The sequence below is a fragment of the Rhinopithecus bieti genome, unplaced genomic scaffold (genome assembly GCF_001698545.2).
Source record: "Rhinopithecus bieti isolate Rb0 unplaced genomic scaffold, ASM169854v2 scaffold_35536, whole genome shotgun sequence".
In the NCBI taxonomy this organism is placed as follows: domain Eukaryota; kingdom Metazoa; phylum Chordata; class Mammalia; order Primates; family Cercopithecidae; genus Rhinopithecus; species Rhinopithecus bieti.
In genome coordinates, this window is record NW_016814959.1 from 304,798 (window position 1) to 324,166 (window position 19,369).

At 37.3% G+C, this 19,369-nt stretch overlaps 1 protein-coding gene across 1 annotated transcript in view; it reads left to right on the forward strand.

Annotated features, from left to right (window-relative positions):
• The window catches only part of ENPP1 (ectonucleotide pyrophosphatase/phosphodiesterase 1), an 88,059-nt gene that overhangs the window by 29,661 nt on the left and 39,029 nt on the right, over positions 1-19,369 (forward strand). Inside the window, exons 2-5 of the mRNA XM_017852797.1 lie at positions 14,174-14,246; positions 16,467-16,583; positions 17,615-17,740; positions 18,647-18,707. Coding sequence (XP_017708286.1) covers positions 14,174-14,246; positions 16,467-16,583; positions 17,615-17,740; positions 18,647-18,707 — 377 coding nt within the window. The remainder of the gene's footprint in view (positions 1-14,173; positions 14,247-16,466; positions 16,584-17,614; positions 17,741-18,646; positions 18,708-19,369) is intronic.

Genomic DNA, 19,369 nt, shown 5'->3' on the forward strand with positions numbered 1-19,369 from the left:
TTTTTTTGGCTTTACAGGAATTTTCAATTTTATGAACTCAAATGTATCAACTTTTCCATTATAATTTTTGGATTTTGTGTCATACATGTAAAGCAAAATCATAAAAATATTTGCTCATCTTTTCTTCTGGTGATTTTATTTTATACGTTTAAACACTTGCTCCATTTGCCATTTAATTTTGTTATCAGGCAAGAGATAGAAATTTTGTTTACTAAGCACTTTCCTCAAGATGTTTTTTCTCAATAGATTGCTTTTCTTAAGATGCTGAAGTAAATCAGTACCATAGATAAAGAAAAGCCACAAAACCAGCATTTTGCTACAGTGACAGTCCTACTGAAGACAGGAGACAGTTAAACCCATCGGACCAAGAACAGAAGAGTGGATATTTAATAATTCTGTGATTAGTTCTGGGGGTTAACTATTTGTGAATCTAAATAGAAGTTCCAGCGGCTGGAGGTGTATCCGAGGAGGGACCCATTAGCCTTTTGAAGAGTGATTCTGCTGTGCAGTTGTAGTGTTTTCTGTCACTCTCCTTATTGATGAGATGCTTGTGTCTTCAGATTCAATGACGGTCTACAAGTCATGGAGTGAAGGTGAACATCAAAGCTCAATGAAACCAGTACTTTATACTATGAGATGGATGTTTTATTCTTTGACCTTTAACTTCAGAGAGAAATGACCTGTGAAAGCACTTGGTGAGATATTAGTAAAGAAGTGATTTGCCCACTGAGGCAGAAGTTATAGGTGCTGGTTATGTTTTCTTTGAAAATGTTTGGTACTTACTGAAACAAAAATGAATGAGCATGATAAGAGAGGAGAATAATTGCCCTAGAAATATCAGCTGTCTAAAGGGCTTGCAGAAACCCAGGAAAGATTTCAAATATAAAGGGCCTGCTGCAGGTGAGTTTCTGACCACTTTTCTGCTTTAACTGGGGAAGTGAGGCTCCTGGGCTGGTGTTTCAGGAGCTTCTCAAGACAAGCTTCTCATTCTAATAGCCTGTGTTCAACCAAGAATTTTATGCATGTACATATTTGAGGTAATAGTCTTGTTTTTTTTTGTTTTTTGTTTTTTTTTTTTTTCTGAGATAGAGTCTCACTCTGTCACCAACACTGGAGTGCAGTGGCATGATCTCAGCCCACTGCAACCTCTGCCTCCCGGGTTCAAGCAGTTCTCCTGCCTCAGCCCCCTGAGTAGCTAGGATTGCAGGTGTGTGCCACCATGTCTGGCTAATTTTTTTGTATTTTTAGTAGAGATGGGGTTTCACCATGTTGGCCAGGCTGTTCTTGAAATCCTGACCTCGTGATCTACCCACCTTGGCCTCCCAAAGAGCTGAGATTACAGGCGTGAGTCATCGCGCCCAGCCAAGGTAATAGTCTTAAAGAGAAGAGGGTACAGGATGTAGGGTCAGGGTTTATCCAAATAAAGTTATATTTAGTTTCCAGAGAGAAGTACATTTGTAGACATTTTACATTTATTAGGAACCACAGAAAATATTTAGTCCAACTCTTTATTTTTATCGATAAAGGGACATAAATAATGTAACTTTCTCAAGATCACAAAGCTCCAAAAGTAATACATGTCTTAATTCAGATATGAAGCCATTGAGAGTTACTAGTCCCTTGTGATTATGGTCACAATTTCACCAAACTTATGTTTTTAATTGAATATGGCTGGAATTTTAATGTGTAATTTACTTACAGTTTAACTGGTAAAATATGAGTCATTTCTGCTTTCTTAAGCCATTCTTTTAATTTGGTATTTCATTTTAACCTTTCCTTCTAAAAAAAATTATTTTGTCAATTGTCATTACCAGCTCCCATGAGTTACTGATAGGAGTTTTCTTTGAGTCTGTTCTTCAAATGCTTATTTATCAGGATAATTAATTAAAAAGAGAAATGATGTAATGATTCTTTGCTTAAATATCAGAGGTACTAAAATACCTTTTCTGGATTACTAATCTTAGTTTAGAGAAGAATCTGATAGTTTTATTTGCCCAAGATACTAGTCCAACCAAATCTATACTGTGTTTATCTAAAATAATTGTTTGTTTTTATTTTTATTTTTTTTTCTTCAACTTCTATTTTTAATTCAGGGGTTCATGTGCAGAATGTGCAGGTTGGTTTCATAGGCGAACATGTGACATGGTGGTTTGCTGCACAGATCATCCCATCACCCAGATATTAAGCCCAGCATCCATTAGGTGTTCTTCCTGATGCTCTCCCTCCCCGCACCCCTGACAGGCCCAGTGTGTGTTGTTCCCCCATGTGTCCATGTGTTCTCATAATTTAAAATAATTGTTTTGAGCTGCATTTTCTATTACCAGTGACTCCTAACATTATATTAGATTTAGGGGATTGTGTTCTTATCTTAATTTTTCATTTAAAGAAAGGTTAAAGGCCCAGAGCTCCTAAGTGACGTATGGGGACCACTTAAGGATTTCTATTTCGTGTCGTAATCGTAAAACTTCTCAACCTTCTCTGACTTTATTTCTCTTGTCTTCTGTTCTTTTAAAAGAAAGATGTGACAAAAAGCACAAAAGATCCCCAAAAAGAGTGTGTGGTTTTCTTTCTTTTTTTTTTTTTCTTTGAGACGGAGTTTTGTTCTTGCTGCCCAGGCTGGAGTGCAATGGCGTGATCTCAGCTCACTGCAACCTCTGCCTCCTGGGTTCAAGCGATTCTCCTGCCTCAGCCTCCCTAGTAGCTGGGATCACAGGCACCCGCCGCCATGCCTGATTAATTTTTTGTATTTTCAGTAGAGACAGGATTTCACCATGTTGGTCAGACTGGTCTTGAACATCTGACCTCAGGTGATCTGCCCGCCTCAGCCTCCCAGAGTGCTGGGATTACAGGCATGAGACACCACGCCCAGCCGAGTGTTTTTTTTTTTATTTTTATTTTTTTATATGAATGCTGTTCTCTTTATTCACAATTAGAATCCACTTAGATAAAATCTTATTGTTCTCTTTATTCACAATTAGAATCCACTGAGATAAAATCTTATTGTTCTCTTCACAATTAGAATCTACATAGGTAAAATCTATTAAACTCAGCCTGCTACCAATTTTCCCCACTTACCAAATAATAAAAGAACTTGGCGTTTTTTTTAAATGCACGAGATTAATGACACTGACACAAATTAGAAGCAAGTACTGTTTGACATGATGGCATGCTTCCAGCAATTTCATTAATCATTATTGTAAAAAAATGGGTTGATGGTGGATTCTTGGAAAGTCAAACAAAATTGCTGTGATATGTCTCTGAAGCATGTTTTTGTGGACTCCTGTCTTAACATTACTCATTTTTAAGCCGATACTCTTCCTTTTATGTTTGTGGAAAGTGCAGTACTGGCATCCATAGGGCAGAGATTCTTTTTATCTGTAGAAGCAGGAATCCCTTTTTAGGGAAGGTGCTTGTGATCTTAGCTTGCTTAGAACTCACACAGGGAGGTCCTAGACGTGCTTTAGCAGCTGGACTTGAACAGGCAGTGACAAGTACTACCTTATGTGTGGATCTGTGCAGAGCCAAAGGAAACCAGTAGGGTTCCCCTCTGTTACGTTGCCATTAGCCTACTGATTGCTCCTTGTCAATTTTTACAAGCAGTGGTTTGGTAATAAATGCCCTTGTCCACCGAGAACCAGAGTGAGTTTTCTAGCTTATTTGGGGCTCCTGTTGTCATTGTGTGTGTGTGTAGTTTAATAAATTGCTTAAAAGTTTATAAAGGCCAGACACGGTGGCTCATGCCTGTAATCCCAGCACTTTGGGAGGCTGAGGTGGGTGGATTGCCTGGGGTCAGGAGTTTGAAGCCAGACTGGCCAACGTGGTGAAACCCCGTCTCTACTAAAAATAGAAAAATTAGCTGGGCATAGTGGCGCATGCCTGTAGTCCCAGCCACTCGGGAGGCTGAGGCAGGAGAATCATTTGAACCTGGGAGGCGGAGGTTGCAGTGAGCTCTTGCCACTGTATTCCAGCCTGAATGACAGGGTGAGACTCTGTCTCAAAAAAAAAAAAACCAACCAAACAAACAAAAAACAAACAAAAGTTTATAAAATAACTCTTCCATTACTTCTTTACTACTTCCCCTTCTTTCTATCATTGTCATTTTCAACCTATGCTGGCTGTAAGTTGATAGATGTTCCTATAATGATTTCTGTGAAACTTGAGACCTGTTAATGAGATAATAAATATTACTATTCTCATAATTGCCAAGGCTGACGTAATTATGAGGATATAGGGCATTCTGCTCTAAGGCAATTATCATATTAGATGTTCCCAGGCATCACAGAGTCAGGCATTAATATTTAATCTTTAGTGTCTTCTACCATGTCTCTTTTGCTCTTAAAACATTGAGTTCATTTTATTCATTTTATTTTTCATTTCTAGAAATTTTATTTTTTTAGCTTTCTTGATCTTTTTAAAAATAATATACTGTTTTCTGTTACTATTATCTATCTTGCCTTATTTCTTATTTTGAACACTATTTGAAGAGATGACAATTCAGGAACTCGTGAAAGACACCAATCTTTAGATTCACGTAGCTTATTGAATCTTAAGCAGAATAGATAAAATAAATATATGTTGACAACAGAATAACATTGTAGAACATAAAGCTGAAAATAAAAAAGTTTAAAGGTATTGGAGAAAATAAGACAGATTCACTTCAAACGTATGATATTCTGATGACTGGATTCTCAGTGGTGATGATTAAAGCATAAGGTAGTGTCATGATATCATCACTGTGCCAAAAGAAAATAATTGCCAAACTGGAATTTGTATATCCAGGAGAAATATCTTTCAAAAACAAGAACAAACCAAAGACATATACAGACTAACGAATACTGAGAGAGTCTGCCATCAGGAAAAATCTAAAAGATATACTTTAGGCTGATGATTCCAGATGAAAGCTGAGAAGAAAAAAATGCATAAAGAAAATGGTAAATATTTGGTAAGTTTAAATGAACTTGTAAAACAATGATGTCTTAAGGGGTTTACAAGTTAGAATAATAGTAATATTAAAAGAAAAGTCTGAAAAGCTATAATCTAAGCATCCATATTAACAGTAAGAAACAAACAAACAAACGAAAAACCCAAGCCCAGAACATTAAGCCTAGATATGGAAAGAAAGAAAAATAAGAGCAAGTCCAGAAATTAATAAAATAACAATAAGCATACAAAAGAGAAGATAAGATTACTCCTGGTTAGCCTGATTAAGCAGAAAACAGACAAAAATAGGGCGGCAGTACAAATAATATCAGGAATGACAAAGAACACAAATAGAGGTGCTCCAGACATTGAAAGTATAACAAAGGGTTATTATAAACAACTTTATAACAATATGTTTGAAAATGTAGGTGAAATGAAAAACTACAAGAAAAAATACAACTTATCAAAATGACTCAAGAACAATTAGAAAATCTAAGTAATTCTGTAACCCATGAGGAGATTGAACCACAAATGAATAAACTTCTTACACAGATTTTTCTAGGCCCAGATACCTTTACCACTGAGTTCTTCTAAACCTCCCAGGAGAAACGAACTCTAATCTTACCATCCTTACAGCCTAGTTTATGAGGTTAGCGTGGCCTTTCACCTGAAAATCTTTTTACTGTTGTTGTCCTGGAATTTTGCAATGATGTGAATCGGTATGAGCTTTCTTCTATGATTTATTGTTTTGGATATTAGGACTCTTTGATGTGAAGTTTTGTATATGTCTTTTTGAATCCCATTGAATATACTTAATAAGATGTCTTTTTATTTCTAATTTTTTTCTCTTCCCCTCTCCCCTTTACCCTTCTGTGTTGATCTTAGACTTTTGTTGTAGGCTTACCTCAAATGACTGGTGAATCATGGTGGTTCATTTACATTTAAGAATGAGAGATTAGGTAGATTTCATAGAGCTTTGCGTATTCAGGCAGAATTTGTTTATTGGAGTTTGCTTAAGGTAAATAGGCAGAGAAGGAGCTTACTGTTATGCTGAGAACGCCTGAAATGCCAGAATGAGGAAGAGTTTTCTCTGGGTCACTAATACCCATACTGGCCCTGTGGTTGTCCTGTGTACTGATTCCAAAAGTACATGGGTCCATTGGAGAAACTTTGGAAAATAAATATAAACACTAAGAAGATGACAAAATAACTTGTAAGCCCATCCATCAACTGTAGATTTATGTATAACCAAAAATTGGGACCATATTACCCATTCTGTTTTACAATCTGTTCTTTGTACCCAGTAATGTGTCCTTTATCCATGTCAATTAAATATTCTTCTAAATCATCACTGTTAACAGCCGTATAACAGCCAGTTATATAAATAGTCTATATTTTCTTTAGCTATTTTCCTACTCTTGGACATTATGTGTATGTCTATTTTTTCTTATATATAGTACTGTAATGTATATTTAGATATTTGTATTTGTATCTAAATATTTGTACGTGCTTTCTTAACCTTAGTATAAACTCCCGGAAGTGCAAATAATATGTTTTATGGCATTTGTTTCAGGATTTTTCACAGCTACTTGTACACAAAATGCTTGGATCAGTCTAAGGCTGCAATATATTAAAAGTGCAGATAGATATGAATCTATAGAAGTCTCTAATATATTAATACAAAGTGGTGTTTATATGGATTCCCTTTTCAGTAGCATGGGCTGCTTGGCCATTGTATACTTATAACTAAAATGTCTAGTACTATCATTTCCTGCAAAATAATATGTTGTATTTCTTCTCAGATTCCTTTCTCCTGCATGGTCTTCAGCTACTGTTGAAAACAGATTACTGTAGAACTAAAACAAAAAGAGGAAAAATGTTAATGCACTGGTTTATGGCATTTAAGAAAATAGGAACTAGGCTGTCCTACAGTTGACAAACGTTGGTAAAGTTGTACTATCCCTTTGGAAGAATCTGTAGTGGGCCCAGTCCTTTCAGTGATTGGATATTTCTAGTAGGAACCACCATTTATTCAGTAACCCTGTGCCCCCGTCACCAATCTAGGCATGTTTGGTACATTCTGCCAAAGGCTCCTGCCAACTTTGTGAGGTGGGTATTATCACCACTTCATAGATTTAAAAATGAGGCTTAGTGAGGATTTGAAACATTCCCTACTTTCACAGCTGCTGGTTGTCTAGAAGTCAGAAGAATGCAAGCCGCCTGAGACCTCTGTAGTTCTTTTGTGCGCAAGGGTATCTCTCGCACTAGGTCAGTGCTTGAGATACAGTAGGGTCTCAAGAAATATTTGTTCAATGCTGAATACATGAATCGAAAGGTGGGATTTGAACCAAAGTCATTTTGAACTTGAAGTTCTTTCTACCAGACAGATGTCAATTTCTTCAGTTTTAGTGTTTCACTGAGAGATTGTGAGATTTGTCCCTATGTGATGTGCTTGTTCAGTGCTGGATGTCTCTTTTCCTGATTTTCATGTGACTAGTTATGTTGTAAGTGGCTTCACATCAAGTTTCACTGCAATTTGAGAGGATCTTCTTCAGATAAGTCTAGCGTAACTAAAATGATACTGAGTGCATAAGAGACCAAGCATGCAATAACAACTGCTTGAGTGGACTTAGGAACTTTTTTAGAAGATTCTAACCTCTGCTTTGAGCTTGTGTAATGCTCAAAAGTTCTTCAGGAATGTATTGTCTTTGAGTCTCCCTTTGAATCTCTAGTAGAAGTTTCTTGGCACTGGATTTACTCAATAGAATTGAATCCCCATCCTCCAGCAAATGAAATCCCTTGAAGACTCCCAGCACCATGCTGGTCTGAATCCTCACAGTTCTTTTTCAGAAAGCATGCAATTTTGGTCAAAGGTCAGAGGACTGATAGGCAATGTAGTCAGCTAATTCATTTCAAATGGCCTTTTCATACCATCCGTCACATTGGAATACCACATCCAGCAATCTACCATTTCCTAAAAAAAATTTTGTTTGTATATTTGTTGTAGGTATCCTTTATGTAAAGCAGACACAATGTCACTTAATAAACTGACTTTGTCAGCTTAGATGAAGAAAATTAGGGGATTTAAGGTTTCTCCCCAATTATGTTTAATTAAATCACAGCTTGCTGATGTTCAAGCTTAACGATTATTTGTTGAATGTTTACTTTGTGCAAGGCACCGTGCTAGACATGGAAAACACAGGATTGAGTAAATAAATCCATGCCTCTCGGGAACTCACAGTCTAGTCAGAGACAGACAAATCTTATGGAGCCTGTTAAGAGCTGCAGTAACTAGGGGTGAGGAAAGAACTAGAGAAACACGGTGCTAGCATCTTCTGGGTGAAGAGGGGTCGGCAAGTCCAAGGCCTTATTTCCCACTGGACTCATAACATAGCCTTCCACAATGATCCAAAGGGATTGTTCTGGGATTTGTAAATCCAGTCCTGTCACTTTCATATTTTAGTGCCTGAACACACTCCACTGATCTCCCCCAGGCTGCCTCAGGACCCTTTTGTTCCCTCCCTTTTCCCTCCAGCCACTTCCCTTCCCACTCCTACCTGCTTCCTTTACACTCTGCCTGCCTATGTTCAAATCTTGCCATGGATGCTTATTAACCCCCTGTCCTTGGCAAGTTACTAACCTCCGTAGCTCACCTTCCTTAAACTGTGTTAATCATAATCTATCTTGTGATGTTATAGTGGGGATTAAATGATTTAATATAAAACTCTTAGAAAAGTGCCCGGCACGTAGGAATTACTAGAGAAGTGACAGCCATGATTGTTATTGTTATTTTCTCCTTCCCAGGCTGGTGCTGTCTTCCCTGCCTCTGTGGTTTTGCATGAAGCACCATGCATATATGGTCACCACTATGTCATTTCTTAGGTTGTTTCTAACTATGTCATAATCATCAGCCTATGGCATCATTCCAGAGTTGTTGTTGCCTTTATTAGATTTATAAACTCTGACATTAGGACTTCACTACAGATTTTTTTTTTTTTTTTTTTGGTATTTCCCCACAGAATCTAAATACGTTGCATCTTGCAGATACTCAAACCTTTGTTTACTGATAGAGGGAAATGTCCCTTTTTCTCCAAATCTCTTTTTGTAAAGCCTTTTGAAACCCTTTTCTTCTTTTCTGTTCTCCACTGTGTTGTTAGTATGTTAGCATTTTTTACATGTTTCAACCGAAGTCCATTGCAATCATTTATTTTAATGCTCCCCGTGCCCAACTTCTTTGTTTCTGTAAGGGTAGGAGTTGTTTTCTTTGTATCTCTGGTCTTTAGTACAGGGACTGCACACTGTAGACACTCATATTTCAATGAATGCCCGATACAGAAAGAATAATACACATGATATTAATGCCATTGTATTTGAGGAAATCGGTGAGGAAAAAAAAATTTTTTTTGAGTATTTCTTTTGACTCACTAAATGTCTAAGAACTAGTGATTTAGTTAACTAAAGAAGCAGGAAACTCCAAATATTCCAAAATCTTTGCTTTGACTTTCTGTCTCCCAGTTTCTTGTTTTCTAAGATAAGATGTTTTCTATGGCTTCTTAGAAAATATTAAAATTTGAAAATATCTAAATTGTTATGGAGATTAAAATGGATGGTAGATTTTGACATTGATGAATTCAACTACTTTGACGAGAAAATTCAAACTAAATTAGATTTCACAGCTCTGAAAACTGTTGAAGGGGAATTTCCTACTAAAAATCATTCTGATTAGGTGTTTTGCAACAGAGTAGTAAATATTCTGAATTTCCTCTTTTATGGATGTGACTGTAAATGAGAAATGATCGTTTCTATCATCATACTTTTGTTTCAGTTCTATGCTATTTTAATCTTACAAAAGATAAATCAAGAACTTCTTTTAACAATGAAGAGGGGATTTTAAAAGTCAGCATGTGTCTTCAGCTACTTAACCAAAGGATAAAGGGCTGTATATAAACCATGTGTATTTTAAACCAGTGATTACCATTTAAATGCTTGCTTACCACCTAGTCTTTCCATAGTAGTTTTCCTCTGCATCTAGTTCTCCTACTCAAATACCCATATCCAATTGGTCCTGCCCCTTTCAGCCATTCCACCCATGCCTTAATTCTCTTATCCCCTTTTGTATTCTGTTTTCGCCACCTTTCCCTCTTCCAGGGCATATCATTTTTTTTTCCCCCATTTTCCCACTTCTACTCCTAGAATTTCAGGCCATTCAAGTTTGTTATATTCCGTGATTTCAGATTAAGCTGTGTTCCCAGAGCTTGAGGGTCTTTTTACTCTTTCCTCGTTGACTTAGTCTTCATTGTCCCCACTGGTTTATTGCCATCTTTCACATGGGATGCCCTAAGCCCTGTCTATTCCTTCCACACTCCCACCCAGATGCTTCTTACTTGACCAAGAAGATTGAAGGGGTTCATCATCAGCTGTTTATAGCTCCTGTTGCTATACTTTAGTTTGTTTTGTGTGTGTATGTGGTGGGTTTTTTCTTGTGTGTGTTTCTTAAACTTAAAATGTTTATCTTTTTAAAGATATCTTCCTTAAAATGAGCTTAGATTGTTCCTAGTTTTTTTGTTTGTTTTATAAATACAGTTTTGAAATAAACACCCTTGAGCAACTATTTTGGCCATTTGTGAGAGTACAGTTAGCACTAGCTTTGCATGATTCTCTGCATGCACTATTTCAGTTACTATAGTTTAATTAAATAAAACCAGCTCCCAACAATGTAGTTCAAATTTCATTTACCGAGATATATTAACTGTGAGTAATTGCATAAAGTGCAGACTTTGCTGCTAGCTCATCAATCCACAAATCGCTGTGCAAATAGCAAGTGCAAATTATGGTCAGTAACCAATTGCATCATTTCTTTCAAAGTCTGTCAGTGATTAGCCCATAGGCATCTTTTAGTCAGTTCATGCACAGACAGCAAAGCATGTAGTTGTGTTGTTGCTTTGCCTCTCAGAGGTAAACCTATATGACATTTTCAAAAAGTGGATAATTGAAAAAGTGAATGGGCTGATAAAGAGTGAAAGTAAAGTAAAGAAAAGAGGTAATAATGCTGGAAGTGAAACTGAAGCCAAAGTAAATGGAGTTATGGAAGAAACAGCTAACCATGGGAATGGTAACACTGCCAGGTGTGATAGACTCCAGATATGAAGCCAGAGGAGTCTAGTGAAACTGAATTTTTTGAAACGAATGAGGGGAGTGGTTGTGAGAAAAAGAAAGAAGATATCCCAGAGGAAGTGACACTGGTACAAAACTTCCTCTTGGAGACATTTCATAGTGTTGTAGGTGCAAAGGTTATGTGAAAACAGTGGAAACTGATCTAAACTTAGAAAGGAATATGGAATATGATAATTCTCCAAGGCATAGAAAATATTCTTACTCTGTATTGTGTGTTATGTGATAGATGAGAAGAAGGTAAGTACTGTTTAGACTATTCTAGATAAGTTTACAGATAAATACAGTTTCAATTCTTCATGTTTTTTTTTTGTTTTGGTTTTGTTTTTAAGGCAGAGTCTCACTCTGTCGCCCAGGCTGGATCATGGCTCACTGCAACCTCTGCCTCTGCGAGTTCAAGTGATTCTCCTGCCTCAGCCTCCCAAGTAGCTGGGATTACAGGAGCCTACCACTGCGACTGACAAATTGTCGTATTTTTAGTAGAGACGGGATTTCACCATCTTTGCCAGGCTGGTCTTTAACTCCTGACTTCGTGATCTACCTGCCTCGGCCTCCAAGAGTGCTGGGATTACAGGCATAAGCCACCGCGCCTGACCGATTCTTCATGTTTTAAATGTTTTAAATTATAATACACTAAATATAGATGTTTTACTATGTTTTATTTTCTTATACATTTATAATTGACAGTAAAACAGTAGTTTTTGTTGTTTTGTTTTGGGTTTTTTGTTGTTGTTGTTGTTATTGTTATTTTTGAGCATCTTGCTCTGTCACCCAGGCTGGAGTGCAGTGGCACGATCTGTGCTCACTGCAACCTCTGCCTCCCGGGTTCAAGTGATTCTCCTTCCTCAGCGACCCCAAGCAGCGGGGATTATAGGCGTGCACCACCATGCTGGGCTAATTTTTTTGTATTTTTAGTAGAGATGGGGTTTCACCGTGTTGACCAGGCAGGTCTTGAACTCCTGGCCTCAAGTGATCCCCCCACCTCAGCCTCTCAAAGTGCTGGGATTATAGGCGTGAGCCACTGCGCCTGGCCGTTTTTTGATGTTTTTGATAGATATTTTTAGAGATTATCTTTCCATACAGTCCTGTCAGTTTATACCACCATCAGAGGTTTAGGAGAATCCATTACTGTTCTCTTCTGATACCTTGTTCTGCTTATTTGCCCTTGTTAACTTATTTATTCAAGCTCTTCCTCTGATACCTCCTTATTTTAATGAATACACACACACACACACACACACAAACATATGTTTTTGTGTCCTTAAAGAAGGCTAACCTTTTGCTCTCTTTGCAAAAACTCTTCCTTTCTTTTATCCATTTTATTTTGAAGTGAGTTAACCTGCTGCCTCACTTTCCTTACCATTCACTTCCTCTTAAGTCTTTGCGGTCACTTGACAGTAGACACGTTGAGAGCAGAAGTCATGTCTGTTTTATTACTGAATATCCAGTACATAGTCGGTACTCGATGTTCTTCATCTGAAGGAATGAATTCATAAAAGCCTCCACCCACCACCCACTTGGTCCTATCCACCCATTCTTCCTGTCTCTATTATCTCTTCACCTTAGCTTTCCGGAAATACTACACCATCTTTCCATACCTCCATCCATTGTCCATTCCCCTTTGCATTTTCTTGGTTCCAGCTAAGATAGGCTGCTCATTATTCATCTGCCACCTTCCGTGTGCCTGCCTTCCTGGAACCCTTCTTTATGCTGCCCTTTCTCCTAGAAGTTTGCTGTGTTCTGTCCTTTCTTCCCTTCCTCCAGTTCTGCCTGGCAACATCATGCCATCATTTCCCCCCATTCAGAGCCATGCCAAAAGCTTGCTCTAGGACACTCTTTCTGATATCCCTCTTCCCAACCACCCCAACCTTTCTCCTTCTTTAAACAACTGTAGAACTTTGCAGGAGGTTTGTAGGGCCTACCAAATATGGGCCATTGATGTGCTGTTTTTAACTTCTCCTACCCAAATAGAAATTCCTTGAGCTATCTCTTATTTTTTCCTTCTGTGTATAACAGTCTTTGCACATCATTAGTACTCAATTAATATTTTATTGAGGTTCCCTATAATCTGACATTCCAGGGAGCTTTCGAGGAATCTTTGTCCCACTAAAAAAAATTGAGGATTGTTTTGTGGGTTATTCCGCTCCTTTGTCTTCTAACTCATAGAAGTTCCGTCATGATTCTTAGGGGTTGTAGGGTCTGCCCACTTATTTTAAAATGTCAAAGACCAGAAGAGTGGAGAATGGGAAAGTGGCAAAGCGTTAGCACTGGAAAGATGTTTAGAGATCATGTAGTCCAACCCTTAAATTGTATAGATGAATAAATTGGTATGTAGAAAACTTCAGTAACCTGCCTGAAATCACACAACTAGTTTGTGGTAACACTTGATCCGGGAGGTTGTCAGTTGCCCCTCTTCAGGGCTTGTTCCCACAAGGTGCCACAGTGCATGTGAGGATGTTAGGTTTGGGTTTGTGTAGAACTGTTAAAGGAGGCATATAATATTCCATATATTGCCTTTAATGGATGAATACATAGGTAATCCAGACTCTAAATAGAGTTTTCTCTCTCTTTTCCTTAATAATTGTAATTTTTATGACTGATTCATTTATACTAACTGGAAGAGTTTCTAATTACATTAACATAGGATGGTATAGAATGGTTGGTTGACATTTGAGTAAACTTCTTATTGAAGTACAAAATACTTACAGAAATGTATACGAATCACATGTGTATAGCTGGAATTTTCAAAAAGTGAACACATCTATGTGACTAGCCCCAGGCTGGAAAAAAGAACAGCATCAGCAAATTTAGAAACATTTAAAGCAATAAAACATTTGGAGAAATAAAAGGATTTTGAAACTGTATAAGGCCAGGCATAGTGGCTCTTGCCTATAATCCCAGCACTTTGGGAGTCTGAGGCAGGAGGATCCCTTGATGCCAGGATTTCGAGGTTACAGTGAACTATGATCATGCCACTGTACCCTAGCCTGGGTAACAGAGTAAGACACTATCTCTAAAAATATAAAATAATAAAATATTTTTTAAAAAAGAAACCATATCATTTTCTCTTTTCTCCCTACAGGTATTGTCAGTATGTGTGTTAACAACAATACTTGGTTGTATATTTGGGTTGAAACCAAGCTGTGCCAAAGAAGGTAATTAGTCGTGTGTGTGTGTGTGTGTATGTGTGTGCACAGCCTTATTGAGAATGTGATTGAGGTAAACATCTCCTGTTTCTGTGAGTACTCCATAGATATTGTCAAGTCAACACTGGTTTGAGCCTTCTTCTTGAAACTCTTGTATTATATTAGCCATATAAAATTCTACTTACAAAACTTACAAAACTTGATCCCCAAACAAGGAGGAAGGGCTATGACCAATAAACAAACAAACATCTTCAAATAATAAAAAATTAAGAACCAATAAGCAGACACGGCCGGGGGTTCTGATGCAGTTGTCCTGGAGCTCACGCTCCTTGACTTCCTCCAGGGACTCGGAGGGCATTCTTTACTGCTCTTTTCCCCTAAGGAGTTAGTTGCTGAAGCAACCCTGTAGGCTACTAGGTGACGGTTACCATCCCTGGGCAACCAGAAACTTATCAGTACATGCTGTTAAGGTTCCAAAATTGCAGACATTGGTTGTTTCAAAGCCATAGTGATATTTTTTGAACTTCTAGATATATTTTTTTCTTTCCATCAATTGCAGAAATCTATCCAGCATTGATGAAATTACAATAAATAATTAAACTGGATCACAGTAAATTGTAGTGGTTATTATTTTGTCTTTGAGGTAGTTCCCCCCCGTCCCCTCACAATAAAATCATTGATGGTCATCCTAGAGAATTCAGCTTTGAAAATTGAACAGGCTCTTCTGTTTGGCTATTCTGTGATTGTAATATTAATTATTTAAAAAATTTTTAGTGATTGTTAAGCTATCATGTACTGTTGAAAGGTAGTCATTTTATGTATTCAGTAAACTATTCAGAACACACGTATCTAAGTTTAACTGAAGTAAACAGTTACAGACTTTATTGTTTACCTATGTCATCTTTTAGCAGGAAGTGATTCACTCTTGAGTTGACACATACAAATGGAAAAATAGCAATTTTAATCCAAGCCCGACATAGTATGCATCGTATTTTAAAAAATTATTAGGTATATATTAATGAGCTCCAAGTAATAGCCATTATTCTAACAGACTTCCCCGACCCCCACTCCAGGTTAGGAAAGTTCGTATTTCTGACACTAGAAATTATTATTGTTACTTCATCTTCTTAAAATTGACTGATTTCCCAGTATCAAATGAGAGTTAAATTCCATGGCAGTGTCTTTTTGGGTCAGAACACCATTAAAGTCAAGAACTAAGATTATTTTTTTGTTGTTGTTGTTGGATGTCCATTATTTTCCATGTGTTCCTTTTTTTCTTCTTTTTCTGATTGTCCTAATTTTGTAGTTCTCCACTGAAACCTGGCTTATTCAAGGTATCTAGTAATGAACTGCAACAGTTAAATTGTTGTTTGTCATGAAAAGTACTTTCCTCCCATGTCTACCATTTATTCATTTAGCAAAAATGTGCCAATCTCAACTACATGGCATGCACCTGGCTGGGTTTTAGAGCTACAGTATGCTGGGCAAAAGCCAGATGTGGTCTTGGTTTGCTGTCTAACTGGGATATTAATCAAATAACCTAGTTACAAGTGGAATTAAGTAATTGAGGGGAAGGACAAGGTTTTATATGAGCTTAAAAAAATGGAAATCAGGCCTAGCTGGGGAGTTAGGAAAGCTTTTTGGAGGGAGCCAGGCTGGATCTAAAGGTGAAATGGGTGTTTCAGGTCAGGGAGGGAAGAGCTATGCCAGGGAGCATGTTCTGAACAAACCCACTACTTCTTTACACCAGGATTGAGAGTGAGGCAGGCTAGGTAATCTTTTCCTTTCTAAAATATTCGTAATCACTTCTAAAAAAATTTTTTTTCCCATATTTTGAAATTTTAGGGAACCTCATGCCTGCTTAATCCAACTTTTTCATAGCATGAAATATTCAGAACAAGCCTTTATTCTGACTTTTATTTTATCATACCATAGGTATTTAAGTCTTATCAGACCCAGTAAGGTTTGTAATAATAATAATAATAAAGTTCCCTTTCTTTCCTACATCAGGATATAAAAATCACAAACCAGGCACCTAAGGTTACTTTCTGTTTGTGTCACTTTTTGTGTGTATTTGTGAAAAGATTTTTGGGTCACTTTATTACTCCATCTGTATTTTCTAAAGTGGTATTTGAACCTAGTATACACCTGACTTAGTTGTATTAGTTGATGTTTTCTTTGAATTACATAATGATTAGAAACATCTGACTTACTGTTCAATGTTTTCAGTTAAAAGTTGCAAAGGTCGCTGTTTTGAGAGAACATTTGGGAACTGTCGCTGTGATGCTGCCTGTGTTGAGCTTGGAAACTGCTGTTTAGATTACCAGGAGACGTGTATAGAACCAGGTAAGGATGTGCAGGGAAAAAATGGAGTTATGGTCATTAGGAAAAGATCAAGGAAAGTTCTCTGTCTTTCAGGTATGTGATTTACCTAATTCATTTGAATTTTTTTTTATTTACCATACACACACATTTTGACATTAGCTTTTATATTTTCTTTCAGCAGTTCGTTAAGAGAAACAAATTTACAGAATTCTTTGTTAAACATTTTATGGATAGCAGAACTTTGCCTATTTTTAATGTATGCTGAAAACCTTTGTAATCTAATTTGCATTCAAATTCTAAAAGCCTGCTGGAAATATAGGAATATTTTCATTATGGTTCTCTGACAGCAAGAGGTCTTATATGTCCACCTATATTTTTAAAAATAAAACTATCAGAATATGAAAATTTTCTTAGTTAGATTTGGACTTCTCTGCATATGACATGGAATAATATTTCAATGAAAGAGATTTATCTATTTTCATTAGTTTTATTTTTTAAAGACAGGGACTTGTTCTGTCACCCAGGCTGGAGAGCAGTTGCTCGATCATGGCTCATTGCAACCTTGAACTCCTGGGCTCAAGAGATCCTCCTGCCTCAGCCTCCCAAGTAGCTGGAGCTACAGGCTCACACCATTGTGCCCAACTGATTTTTAAAATTTTTGTAGAGATGAGGTCTCACTACATTGCCCAGGTTGATCTCAAACTCCTGGCCTCAAGCAATCCTCTCACCTTGGCCTGAAAGTCAGACTTACAGTAAATTTTAGCAGGTAGGAGAAGCCAAGTCTGCATATGAATTGCATAGTGGTAAGGCGCGTCTAAATTTGAAAATGACAAAATTCTGGAGTTTTAGTGAAATAATAATAATTGGTTCCTACATATTTTACCCCCCTTAGTTTGGAGTGGCCATGGTAGTGGCAGATTCTGTGAGTGACTAAGAGCTGTGAAATTGTTCATTGTTGCTCATGGATCACACTCAGGAAGACAGCAATTCTGTGTTCACTTTGGACATGTTGAATTTGAGACATAAAACATTTTGCTGATGTTTGTTTCTAGAACATATATGGACTTGCAACAAATTCAGGTGTGGTGAGAAAAGGTTGACCAGAAGCCTCTGTGCCTGTTCAGATGACTGCAAGGACCAGGGCGACTGCTGCATCAACTACAGTTCTGTGTGTCAAGGTCAGGTGCTCGTTGGGCTCTGCAGCAGCCTGGCGTCTTCCAGCATCTTAGCTGAGCTTTACATAGGTGTTATCTTTTATACTAGGAGTCATGGCTATTGGCCAACTGTATTAGCTGAAAAAAATAATTTTAAAACTTTTTATTAAAGAAACTTTTAAACATACACATGAGGAGAGAAAGTATGTAATGAACATTGTACCCATCACCCAGCTTAATGATTATTATTATGTACACATGGCCAATCATATTTTATCTATAACCATGGATTCTCCTGCCACCACTCTCTCATGTTATTTTGATAATAGCAGCATGCTTAATGCTGTATTTGTGGAAAGATCCTTCTTACAGTCCTGGCTGGCTTTTATGCCCTGGCTTCCCTCCTAGTAGATGGGGACACTGTCTGCTGTGCATTGAGAGAGTCGATGTGAAATTGTTTAGAAAGATTCGAGGGCATTTTATAAGGTGATACTATTATGATGTCTTGTCCAGGTATTATTATTTTTTTTAATTTCTTAACAGAACCTGACTCTATATGGGAGAGAACTAAGACACCAAAATACCAAGGATTTTGATGAGTGGATAGAAGGAGAGGGTTGTAAATTTTGACTGAAAATATTAAGAATTTGAAAATGGAAAAGATACCTTCAGGTTCTCACAAATACAGTAGTATGTTTTAGTCTTACAATTATGCATCCATTTTTAATTCCTGATATCAACTAACTCTTATTTTGAAACAGAATAATTATCTTTATTGATTATACACCTCCAGAGTCATGTCCTGTGTTATCTATCAATCTGTTCACATACTTTGTTTTTAGAGTCTGTCCTAATGTGTCTCACAAGCATCAAAATTATTATTACTGTTAAGTGTGTTGAATTCATTTTATTTTCTTGAAAATATTTTAGGTGAGAAAAGTTGGGTAGAAGAACCATGTGAGAGCATTAATGAGCCACAGTGCCCAGCAGGGTAAGATTATATTCTGAGGTATTAATTTTTTCTTTTTTAGAAGTACAGCATCATTTTTTTCTTTCCAAATTAAGATGATAAAAATAATAAAATCACTGATTTATTAAATATTACAGGTTGAGTATCCTTTATCCAAAATGTTTGGTATGATAATTGTTTTGGATTTTGGATTTTTTCGGATTTTGGAATATTTGCGTTTTACCAGTTTGAGCATCTCAAATCTGAAAATCCCAAATGCTCCAGTGAGCATTTCCTTTCAGCATCATGTCAGTGCTCAAAAGTTATGGATTTTGAAGCATTTGAGATGTCAGATTTTCAGGTTTGGGATGCCCAGCCTGTATTTTTAGCCAGATCTTGTGTTTGGCAATGGTGGAACAGAAATTATTATGGAGTTATCCCTATTCTGGAAGTTTATAGAAAAAAGAGAGGTCATGAATATTTAGTCTTTAGTATTGAAGAATGCTAGATAGAAATATTTGCATTTTCCTTTTCTTTTCTTTTCTTTTTTTTTTTTTGAGACAGAGTCTCGCGCTCTGTCGCCCAGGCTGGAGTGCAGTGGCGCGATCTCGGCTCACTGCAAACTCCGCCTCCTGGGTTCACGCCATTCTCCTGCCTCAGCCTCCCGAGCAGCTGGGACTACAGGCGCCTGCCACCTTGCCCAG